Genomic DNA, 12034 nt, shown 5'->3' with positions numbered 1-12034 from the left:
GATGAGCTTTGTAAAAATAGACGCGTTTCAGAAAGGCGGGGCATAGAGGAGAAACAATAATGTACAGTATGTGAAAATTTTGTTTTTTGAACCTTAAACCGCATAAACACTTCATTACACCAAATATACAAAATAATGTTCTTTTTAGCAGCACCTTTAATGAGTGAAGTCAGTTTGGCTTCACATTTAACCTAATTATTAAAAGAAAGTTTTCTATCAACCAAAAGGTGACGCTATTGAGCTACTTGTTCTTCTACTTCATCTTTATGAACCTCATGTTGTTGTTGTTGTTTTTTTCTGTGATTTCTGTTCATAAAGTTCATGTTGCACCTGTAGTTTTTTTTTAACCTTACTTTTAGCTTTCATAATCAAATTAAACTATTGGCTAATGAATCTGTCTTATTTGCATAAAACTCTCCTTTTGAAGAAGAGAATACAAAGAACAGAAACAAATCATTAACAGATTAATGTCTGTTATTCAACCTTTCAGTATATGACAACTTTATTAGGTTAAAATAGTCTTGATGGATTTTGAACTTCCCTTTTTTTTTCTTTTGAATTAATCTTTTCTGTGTTCCACAAATATAAATTATGCGTAATCTTACAATTGCTGATATTATTTGACATTTGATCATCCCAAAATCCATGCATAAACATAATCATTTTGTTTTAATAATAATAATAAAAAAAAAAAAGAGCTTTGGTCATACAGCACTAACACTGCTTACAAATAAATAAATAAATAATAGCAGTCATTTTGGACAATATCATAGAATTTTGGAAGGATATTACATAATTCTGTAAATTAAAAATAAAATAAGAACATTAAATATTTACATGTTTTTATGTTTATATGGCTACTTTCATGTGGAAAAACAACAACAATAGCCATGAATAATGTCTTGCATAACAAATCACGGCTGAACATTAGACTATTCCTCACATTTGACCATTTTGTCTATTCCTCAGGCTGACGCACTGATTGTGGCTGCTGTCTCTTAACCTCAATTGGTCCTTGGGGTCAATATGACCCCAATCAACTTTTACTTAGTTAAAAAAAATAGTTCCCTTCATCTCAGTGGAATACGATTTTGTGACTTTTCAACATTTTCTATCTGTATTGACATTTTAAAAAATGGGCTTGATTCGGTTGTTCTGAAGGTATGTACATTTTTTATTATTTTTTTATTTTTTTACAAATCTGGTCTTTGGGGTCAATATGACCCCAATTGAAAATGAATGGGAAATGCGAAAAAATCTCTAAAAATATTTTTCATTTGTAAAAAAAAAAAAAAATAAATCCAGCATAATTCTGAAAATTTCCACACAGAAATTAAGGCCTGGTACTAGAGAACAAAGGCAATGTAGAAAAGACATGCTCACTCACATGCACACGTGCACACACACACAAATGGTGTTTTAATTTACATTTCAGTAAAATAAAATTGTTTTGATTTTTACTTTTTAGATTGAAAAAAATATGTGCCTGCGATCAAGTTTTAGTCACAACTTGTGTGGCATTTCTGCAAATTTATGTGGCATTGTTGCAAAAGCGGGCACTTCAAAATACCTCAAACAACAAAAACTAATTCTAACCTTTGAGAAAAATACTGTTTTTTTAAATGTATTTTATAATGTTTCAATATATATTTACAAAATATATCTCAGAAAAGTTGTGGGAGAAGCAGTTGGCCACTTCCAGAAAAATGAATGGGTCTCTATGGGCCTCTGCTGGATATATATGTTCATTACACTATTCTTTCAAAAACTGTCATTTCTATAAGTTTTTCTCTAACCAGCAGATGGCAGAATTCTACACCTAACACCTAGATCAATATCCAGAAACAACTTAAATCAAATTTAGATCATCATTTAAGTGATTTTTTTCATAAAAATTTGATATTTCACATGCAAGCTAATGGTGTAGTTGAGGAATTTTGTGGTAAATAGGTACAAAAGTACTTCATATCTCCCAAAACACAGCTTTAATGTATAGATGAGAAGTAAACAAAAAAATGCTATATTATTTGTATGATTAAAAATGTATATATTTTTTACAATTACTCAATCAATTTTGGGGTCATACTGACCCCAAAGACCAGTTTTGTAAACAGGAAATGAGGGACATTTGAGGGTTAAGCAATTTTTGGACAGATTTATTGGCATGTGTGAATTATTTAGTGGCGGCTGCAAATTCCATTAAGGGCTTGATTACTTGTTTTTGCCTTATGTAAATGTAAATTTAGTCAAGACAATGGAGCAAACAATATAAAACTGACAAAAACAATTAAATTAAAAATGAAAAAAAAAAACTTTTACGGAACACTAAAGTGTGAATACTTGTGTCTTTACGTCCACAGTCGTAACGGATCTAGATTAGGCAGATTAGGCAACAGACTATTGATTCCTGACAATTCCCTTGCTTTTCTTCTAGCACATAGTATAATAATCAGAATTTGTGTGTGCTTATTTACATTGAAAATGTGACATTTAAAATAATTAGGCAAGTTTGCTTATTTGCCAAATCAGATTGAGAGGCAATTCAACTCAATAACAGACGTTATGAAGTGGCAACATGGGACTTGATTTCAGAGGAACACATGACAGATGCTTTTAAACAACTGGAAACGTATTGTAAACATAAGCACTAATAAGAATGTATGTCCTCTAAACACATTAAACTATTCTGTTACACAGTGGGTTTCAGAACTGATGCTCTAGTAAGCGTCTTGTGCATCTTCTGTGTACTGCAGTTGTATACCTGTAGTGTCTGTCTTCCAACAGTACAACTTTACACACAAAGATCATCAGATAAGCATGAATTACATTATCATTTTGTTTTATAATCACTAAACTGTAGTCGGGTTTGTTTCGTAATAGGGCCAAAGATGAATTATTATAGCATCGTTCAGCCAAAAGCACGGTTTACAACTTAAGTGTATTTTTTTACATAGTCATTTGGCTGCACTGCAAGCATGCAGCAATAGCTTTATAGCCTTCTTAATAAAATACAGCCAAAGACAAAGCATTTTCAGTCTTTATACACTAGGTGTATATTAACATTTTTAAAGTCATTACATGTATGAGTGCTGACAGAGTTTTAGATATTTGAAATACACATGTGGGAAATTTTTTTTGAAAATGAGTCATTACGGCAAACAAAAACAGTTGTAATATCATCACTGTGACCTTTTCCGCCTTTTTTTTTTAACAGGACAGGGCGCAAACATTTGTGACTTGAGTGTGCAAGACTTCCGGTCTCCTCCGCTTCCAGTTATTTTAGCTTTACAAAAGCAGTCCTTTATTCTGCTTGATACTGCAAAGTGGTATTTGTTTTCATATTATGATAATTTATTTATTTAATCTTTTGAATCCGTGTCTACGCCAGGTGTGGTCCACCCTAGAGCTCTCTCACTTTCTTTCACATTTTTAGGCTCACATAATTGCACTGGACAAAAGTGAAATACACTAGTCAAAAAGACCTATTCATAGTGTATTTATGATACATAACATCAACATGCGGAGATTTGCACACAGTTTCACAAATAAGAAATGTATGACTGAAATGCAAAATGGGAAAAAGAAATGTATAGAGAAAGCCTTGATACAGCTACAGCAGACAGAAACGCATCACACAGCATAACAGGATTACAGTTAATCTGATGTTGAGCTCCACCCCTCCACATCTGCACTGTAAAAATGACTGTGAATTTAACGGTAAAAGACTGTAAAAATGCTACAGTAAAAACCTGTTAAATGGTTAACGGTAAATTCCCCTACTATATACGGTGAAAAACTGTATTGGACATTACATGTATTGGAAATTAATTTTACGGTAGTATTCCGTTTTTGGAAGTGAAGAAGACCGTATAGTGAATAACCGTAAATCGACATTCCCAGAATTCCCTGCGATACATTTCAAATTTGATGATTTTTTTGTTGAAATAACTATGTTTCTTAGTTTTTTCTTATCAGTTTTGTATATTAGGGTTGTGTGTTACACCTAATGTTGTTAAATGAATGTGTATTGCATTATTTCAGTTTTATGTGTGTTACCATGATGGTGTTTGGTGTTTGTGTGAATGACACTGTGCACCTTCTATATATGTTAGTATTTAAAAGCTGGTTGTGATGGGCTTTGGTTCATCATATGGCTTTCTCATCACCACCTGCATTTGGTGGTTGTCAGTGTATTACAAAGGTACAAAACAGATTTCAGTACTTCAATAGGTTGGTATATTAACATTATATCAGTTAATGAAATTATGGTATTTAACTGTAAATTTAAGTTAAAGCCGTAAAACCTAAAACATTGCTACAGTATTTTTTACGGTAAAATTCTGGCAACCACAGCTGCCGTTTTTTTTACCGTAAATTTTACGACATTTTTTTTACAGTGTGTTGTTCTTCTGTCCCATCTGCATGCTAATTCTCATTTCACCCATCACACTTTTTCTCTTGTTCTTTCTCTTTTTTCTTCCGTCTCTCATTTTCTCCATCTCTCATTACTCATGAGAGTGCTCAAAGCTGTCACCCTCCGACCTCAGGCAGGTTCAGATGGAGGTCAAGCACAGAGAAGTGTGACTGTGTGTGTGTGTGTTCTCTCTACCTCGGCTGGTGCTGCCATGGCAACAGAGGCAGTGAGAACAGACACCTGGAAGTTGTGTTGAATGTAACACTCCCAAAAGTCATTCAGTTTTGCTCTTCGCCCCTCCCCCTTTTCCTCTCTCATTGTCTTCCTCTATCACTCAGACAAATTAAAAACACACATTAGCAATTACTGATACGAGAAATTTACGAGAAAACTTATGAGAAAACAGCCATCATCTGATGAACAAAACATAACTATAAACTATTACTAAAACTATTAAGAATAAAATAAATATTCATGACAGAAAATATTTTAATGTATTTTAACTAATATTCTGTCAAGCATTATATAATGTTTGTTAATGTGATTAAAGGTATTATAGTGTTATTAAAGGTATAAACGTTTGTGCAGAGCACATTAAAGGTACATTAATCATTATGAAGAGCACACACACTTACAACTGAAGTCTGCATGCTATAATTTGAGTCCTACATAAAGGGATAGTTTACCCAAAAGTGAGTGTCATTTACTCATTCTTGTATAATAGCAAACCTGTCTGACTTTCCTTCCGCTGTGGAACACAATAGAAAATAATTTGCTAAAATGCAAAAATGAAAGTCAGTCTTATTCTTGGAGATTTCCATGTTGCATGAGAAGCTCATGTAGCTCAATTCCACTGCTATGCTGCAAGCCTCGAGTTAGTGAGTGAGTAACCTTCCTCTCGATCTGCTTGCAGTGATTTGTGGCTGCTGTTGAGAATCGTTTTGGCTTTTAACATTGATTTATTGACCTCCTAAGCCAAGGAGCGTATTAATAAATCTGCAATTAATATATGGGGGAAGAAAGTGGAGGCATTTATATAAGATGCAGGGAAATGTGAACAATCACATGATTACAGGGAATAAGGTAAATGCGAATTTATGTCAGATAGAGCATCTTACTGGACTTATGTTATTGAGTGCACATAATATAACAGCGAAACACAAACATTACAGTCAAAATTGAAAGCAAAGATAAACTAAAAGAAATACTAACAATTGAAGGGGGTCTGAATACTTTCCGTACCCACTGTATATATAATTTCGCATTGGTGCTCCACACTCCATTCAGTACGCAATGAAGCCTGCAGTTCAAATGTCTTTCGTCTACAGCAGTTGACTAATATTACGAAATAGTGTAATAACTGTGGTGCATTGTAGTACAGATGCATTCCAACCTGCTTGAGTACGCCTGGGACACACATTTGGTGCTCCACACTCCATTCAGTACGCAATGAAGCCTGCAGTTCAAATGTCTTTCGTCTACAGCAGTTGACTAATATTATGAAATAGTGTAATAACTGTGGTGCATTGTAGTACAGATGCATTCCAACCTGCTTGAGTACGCCTGGGACACACATCGATGTTATGTGGAGAAATACTGTCGGGAAGGGCAGAGCGTTCTCTTAGTTGACTAATATTATGAAATAGTGTAATAACTGTGGTGCATTGTAGTACAGATGCATTCCAACCTGCTTGAGTACGCCTGGGACACACATCGATGTTATGTGGAGAAATACTGTCGGGAAGTGCAGAGCGTTCTCTTTCTAGGCATGAACCCAGGGCCTTTTGGCATGGCACAAACAGGGGTCAGAAGATTTTCTTTCTTTTTTATGATTTCACAGTATTATTTGTTGTAATGATGTTACTTGTGACTACATTCAGTAAAGAACAGGGTTTCTGTGGGTCTTAATTCGCCCTTCCACAATTGAAGGCCTTAAAAATGTCTTAAATTGGAGCAGAAGGTCTTAAATTCATGAATTCATAGCATTAAATGTTGCTTGCACAACAACAACAATACTACTACTACTAATAATAATATCTTCCTTTTTGTCTTTTTTTTTCCAAAACAAATTATCTAAACTTTCACATTTTTCCTAGCTTGTCTTTGTTTTTTTTTGTCAATACATTCAAAGTTACTGGGGTTTAATGTTATTTCAATCCCACTGTTATTCAAAATATATTATTTTGTGTTCCGCAGAAAATGTTTGGAACGACATGCCTAAATGATGACAGAATTTTTACATTTTAGATAAGCTATCACTTTTAAGATTTTTGAGAGGAGCTTGTTCATCTAATTTTGTGAAATGTCACAATGCAAGCAAACAACTCTACCTTTATTTCTTTTAAATTATGGCTAATTAAATTAAGTAATCTGGGCTTGAATCTTGAATCTTAAACCGAATCTCTTTTGCTGCAACATTTTGCCCAGTTGAGAATGTTTAAAATCGCAGACAGACAACCACTCCTGATTACTGTTTTTGGTAAGTTGCAGTCTACAGCAACATCTGAGAAGAAAGTCCTAGCATGTTGATTGTGAATTGTATACGAGCATATAAAAGAGCACACTTGTAAATACAAAAGCAGGTAAAGCACACAAGAGTCTCTGCAATAGTGGCTGCACTTATTATTAGCAGCATCCGCATTTGTGAGTTCTACCAAAAATCACCAGTTTCTGTAGTTGTCACTGTTGTAACTTGTTAAAGATTCTTACACTGTTCGTATGAGATTTCATAACAATTTCTTACAGTTTAAAAATAGTGATGGATAACGGAGAAGAGCAAAAAAATCAACCAGATCTCTTACTTCCTCGTTATCAAGGTACCGTTTGGTGAGGTGAAGGCAGTTCGCAGTTGGTTGAAGATCACTGGAGCAGTCGGCCGTCCAGCAGAGGAACAACGGATCACAGGCCTCGACTGCACTCAGAGTGAAGTGAGCGGGGCCCGTTTCTGGGGCTTTTTCCAAGAGCTCTGCGGTGAAACTCACAACTTCTTCCGCCACTGTTTTGTGCACAACTTGTGCCCTCTCATCTTCATGAGTGAGTCTGGCAAGAACCTAACTCCAACTGAGCTCCCGGCCGCGAAGCGTGATGCCCTTTTGTCCTGCTGTGACAGTGCTCTCTGTCAGGTGGTCACAGCACTGGGGGTCTCCATGGTGATCGGAGTGGGCAAGCTAGCTGAGCAGCGCGCTCGACGAGCTCTTGCAGAAGCAGGTATCACGGTGAGAGTGGAGGGTATCATGCATCCGTCCCCTAGAAACCCACTGGCTAATAAAGGGTGGGCAAACATAGTCAGAGACAAACTAGATCATCTGGGGGTGTTAAGTTTGCTTGCCAGTTGATGATGATGATGACGATGACAGTTACTACCTCTGCATTTTAAAATTAACTAATTAATGCTTTTGAACCTTACTATTGCCATTATCAGTTACTTGAGTAATGTTTAAAATAACAGATGTTATGACCATTATTGGAGTACTTTATCACACATTTATTTATTATTATTTTTTTTTTAAAATGTAATATTTGTCAGTGTGTGTGTGTATATATATATTATGTGTGTGCGTGTGTGTACAGAACTTTTGTATGTTAAGATGTATGTAAAGGTACATGAATATGTGGTAAATGTTTTTTTTTAACCTTAAATGTGTTAAGGTTATATATATGGAGCTGTTTTCTGTTTTATTTTATTTTTATTTTTTTTTGTATTTCATTTGTGAAGCTAGGAAAAAAATGACTGTAGATATTACTGTATGTTATCCTTTGATTCTAACACACTAACTTATCCACAGTGAGTTTTTATTTTTTTTCAAAGTAGCATATAAAACATTTTACAACAAACGAGCAAATTTATCTAACAATACATTCTCCGAGATTCAGGCGTGCAGAGCGGAGTAGGTTTTTTTCTTTGATTTGAAAGGACTGATTCTGTCTTTTGTAGCTGATAGCATGAGAGTTTGATAGTTTGATACCCGACTCTTTTCACCTGCTCTTTGTAAATAAACACTCTTTCCTATTCCCTGCTCTTTCTGCCAGTGGGTCAAATGCACACAAATTCACAAAGGGCTGAGAGCTTAATTGCATCTTACTATTGTCTTCCTAATAATGATTGTCTTTCTCTGTGTTGTATTATGAATGAACTCAATGAGTCTTGCCAGTGAAATTTACTTTATAGTGTAGAGACCCCAGCAGCAGGCAAAACACCCATTCCATTCATTCTTCTCTTCCTCTCTCCCCTCACAGAGAATGAGATCTGCAGTGTTCTCTACCTGCATTCCTGCCATTCAATAAATCCCACATTTCAGTTCATCTTCTTTCTCTGCCTCTTGAGTTTTGTGACAATGGGGTTTAGGTGTTAGGTGAAACATTTAAAAGTATGAGCAATGCTAACATTGATGCTTGCCTTAGCCAACACTAGTAATATTCATCTTCAGTGCTGTATTGTTATGTATCGATTGTGTCTGCTACACAGATATATACCGTAAGATGACCCCTTGGCAACTAGTAAGTGGAGACACTGAGCATGAGCATTAGTCCCTGTTTAATGGCTGATGCTTGCCAGAGCCATCAGTACCATGAAAAATGAGGGCTTGGGTTATTAAAGCAGAATTAGATCAGAGAGAGAGGGAACAAGAGTGACAAATGAAGAGGTGTAGAGATCCACTGGAGAGAGATGAGGATGAATAAGAAAGGAATGCACAGTGAAGGATTTTTATTTATTGATTTATTTGAATAATGACAGAAAAAAATGGTTGAAAAATTATTCTAGCAAAAAGCTGAAAAACATGCATTGTACAGTGGGTATAGAAAAGAATCACCCCACCTTTAAAATAACCATAGTTTGTTGCTTTGCACCCTGAATGAAGATGTTTTTGTTTTATCCAGCTGTATTTACTCAGTGCAACTGATAACATCCAAGTGAAAGATATAACACCAACATGTCAGGAAAAAAATAAATAAAATAAAATAAAAACGTACCTCTTGAAAAAAGCACCTTTTGCTTTAATTACAGCCTTTAGTCTGTTGGGATTTGTCTCTACTAACTTTGCACATCTAGACTTTGCAATATGTGTCCACACTTCTTGGCAGAACTGCTCAAGTTCAGTTAAATCTGATGGTGAGTGTTTGTGGACTGCAGTCTTCATGTCCTTCCTCAGATTTTCAGTGGGGTTTAAGTCTGGGCTCTGAAGGCCATGCAAGAACATTCACCTTTTTCTCCTTCAACCACTGTGTGCTCAGTTCTGCCGTGTGCTTTGGGTCATTGTCATGTTGGAAGGTAAACCTTCTTCCCATTGACAACTTTCTGGCAGAGGGCAGCAGATTTTACTCAAGAATTTGACAGTATTTTGCCACATTATGTTTCCTTTTATCCTGACAAGTCCTCCAGTGCCTGCTGCAGAGAAACACCCCATAACAGGACATCAGCACCTCCATGCTTTACTGGAGGAATGCTGTTATTTGGATTCGGAGCTGTATTGGATTTCTGCCAGACATATCGTTTGGCGTTGGCCAAATAATTAAATTTTAGTCTCATCTGCCTCAGAATCTTCAAGGTGTGTTTTGGCAAAGCTCAGTCGTGACTGAACATTATCAGGAAGTCTATTACCAACACCTCCTTTATAGTGGACTTTGCTATCCTAAGTACTAACAAAAGTCTAGGGTCTCGTGACCTTAAAGAGCGTGATGGATTGGCGTGAACAAATCATTCTTTTGAACCGGGTCTTTTTTGGTGAATTAGTTGAAGCAGGTCACCAAATCGGACTGAACCGTCTGAAACAGTTTGTGGCTCGAGCAGCACAGAAGTTACTTAATCAAAACTCACTTTCGGACGTCCAACAGTCACTCCAACTGAAATGAGCCAAAATACCAGCGTATATGATCCAGTGATGCTGGTTTTTGCCAACTAATTTAGTGCAGTTCCACCAGTAGTCACTGAGGAGATGAGTATGCATGAATGAACCGCACTTGAATACTGGGGCAAAATTACAGTTTTTATGGTCCTATGTCGTACAGTGAGAGAGGTTCAAAGATGGCCATTGTCATGATCTTGCGACCAAAGATAGCCTACGATAATTTTCTGACAGTGTCAGAAATTCAGCATGATCATCGCAGTGTGTTTGCTGCTACGACCCACGTCTACTGACCAGCAAATAAAAATGCTATATAAAATGGCATGTTGATCAATGCGACATGGCGCTAAAACTTAAAACTGCTTACCTCAAACTTTTTTTTTTCAATTCCTCTCTCACAGCTCCCCCCTTTTTTTAGCACACATAAAAATTACAACTTCCAAACTGTTGCTGCAGTCTAATGTGCCTACTTATACTACACCCTTAAAGTATGTACTTTTTTGGTTAAGAAAAAGTACACACTTTAGCAGAAGAGTAGGCAAGCTTTGGGACATACAATCACGTCATAAAATTGCATCTTTAATGGTCTGCTCTGTCGCATAGTCTTACACACATCCTGCCACTGTAAACTGGCCTGTCAATCATCTTGTCACAGTTAATATTCTCCATATTTAACTTAATTTAACTTCCTACTGTATTGGAGAGAAATAAAGTAGCACGTTGTTCTGCCAGCTGCGTCAATCAAATTGTCAACAGTTGTACACGGAAGCAGCTCCGGGAGCATGACGTATGAGGTCGGCGTTGCGCATGCGCCGGTGAGTCTCGTGAAAATCAACGTTTGTTAACAGGAGCAAAGGAAGCAAAGGTTCCTTACTTTAGCAAAGGAAAACCAGTCTCCTCTTGGCTTATATCGAAATCCTCCGACATTCTTCTTTACAAATCCTCGTTTTGTACTTCTAATTCCTGACCGTTGTTTTGTTTTGATCTCTCCCCTGCGCTTCCACGTTGGAGCATACGCAACGCCGAGCTCATAGGTCATCCGCCCGAAACTGCTTCCGTTTACAACAGTGAGTGCAAGCTAGATTAAAGTGATTGAAAGAAGAAAGTCATATACACCTAGGATGACTTGAGGGTGAGTAATTTATGGGATAATTTTCATTTTTGGGTGAACTAACCCTTTAAATGCTACTTAGGAGTTGCTATCCATTTGTCAAGTGCTGAAATGTCACCTTATAGAATGGCTCGTAATTGTAGTACACGCTCGTTTATTGAAATGTTAACCTAATGCTGCGTTCCAGACAACTCATATATAATAACTATTATATTATATTATATTAATCTGGACAGTGTTATTCCTGCTTCCTGTTTGCCATGCTGCTGGTTTGTGATTGTAGCTCCGTGTAGCCTCGCTTTTCTGTAGAATCTATATCTATACTATCACTCTCTGTTGTTTAAAGTGATAAAATATAACTTAATTCCCACCATATTTCTGATATTATCTTTCAACCTAATCTGATTAATTTGATTGTTCACTTTTATTCTAAAACCGCGAGTGCAGCGCACCTGCAGCGCATTAGCATTCGTTAACCAGTTAGCTTGTCATTAGCGTTTCCATTCGTGCCTTTTTTTTTCTCTCTCTCTCGTTCCGTTTATTTTCTCTCTCGCTCCGCTCAAGTTCATCAAACAACTGTGGTAAGAATCATTCATCAATCACGGTGAGTAATGGCTTCTTCTCCTGCTATTGTTGTTTGCACCGCTTGCCACATGTATAGTTTAT

The 12034-nt window shown here is 36.4% G+C and overlaps 1 protein-coding gene across 1 annotated transcript; it reads left to right on the top strand.

The window, feature by feature from the left end:
- The first annotated feature begins 5951 nt into the window (after positions 1–5951).
- On the top strand, positions 5952–7794 carry LOC107687108 (single-strand selective monofunctional uracil DNA glycosylase-like). The gene is made up of 3 exons (XM_016484301.1): positions 5952–5994; positions 6085–6218; positions 7231–7794. Exons 1-3 carry the CDS (start codon positions 5952–5954, stop codon positions 7747–7749), a joined length of 696 nt encoding a protein of 231 aa, XP_016339787.1. The 3' UTR covers positions 7750–7794.
- The last annotated feature ends 4240 nt before the right edge of the window (positions 7795–12034 follow it).

The sequence above is a fragment of the Sinocyclocheilus anshuiensis genome, unplaced genomic scaffold (genome assembly GCF_001515605.1).
Source record: "Sinocyclocheilus anshuiensis isolate Anshui unplaced genomic scaffold, SAMN03320099.WGS_v1.1 scaffold3186, whole genome shotgun sequence".
NCBI classification, from domain to species: Eukaryota; Metazoa; Chordata; class Actinopteri; order Cypriniformes; family Cyprinidae; genus Sinocyclocheilus; species Sinocyclocheilus anshuiensis.
The sequence above is the reverse complement of the archived record's forward strand: the minus strand, read 5'-3'. Positions and strand labels throughout refer to the sequence as shown.

What these genes read in the sequence shown, in the direction of transcription:
- LOC107687108 (XM_016484301.1), top strand. Translation starts at nt 5,952, where the DNA reads ATGCATTCCAACCTGCTTGAGTACGCCTGGGACACACATCGAT. An exon ending in CGCCTGGGACACACATCGAT is followed by an intron (nt 5,995 to 6,084) that starts GTTATGTGGAGA and finishes GGTGCATTGTAG; the next exon opens with TACAGATGCATTCCAACCTG. An exon ending in TTGGCATGGCACAAACAGGG is followed by an intron (nt 6,219 to 7,230) that starts GTCAGAAGATTT and finishes CTCGTTATCAAG; the next exon opens with GTACCGTTTGGTGAGGTGAA.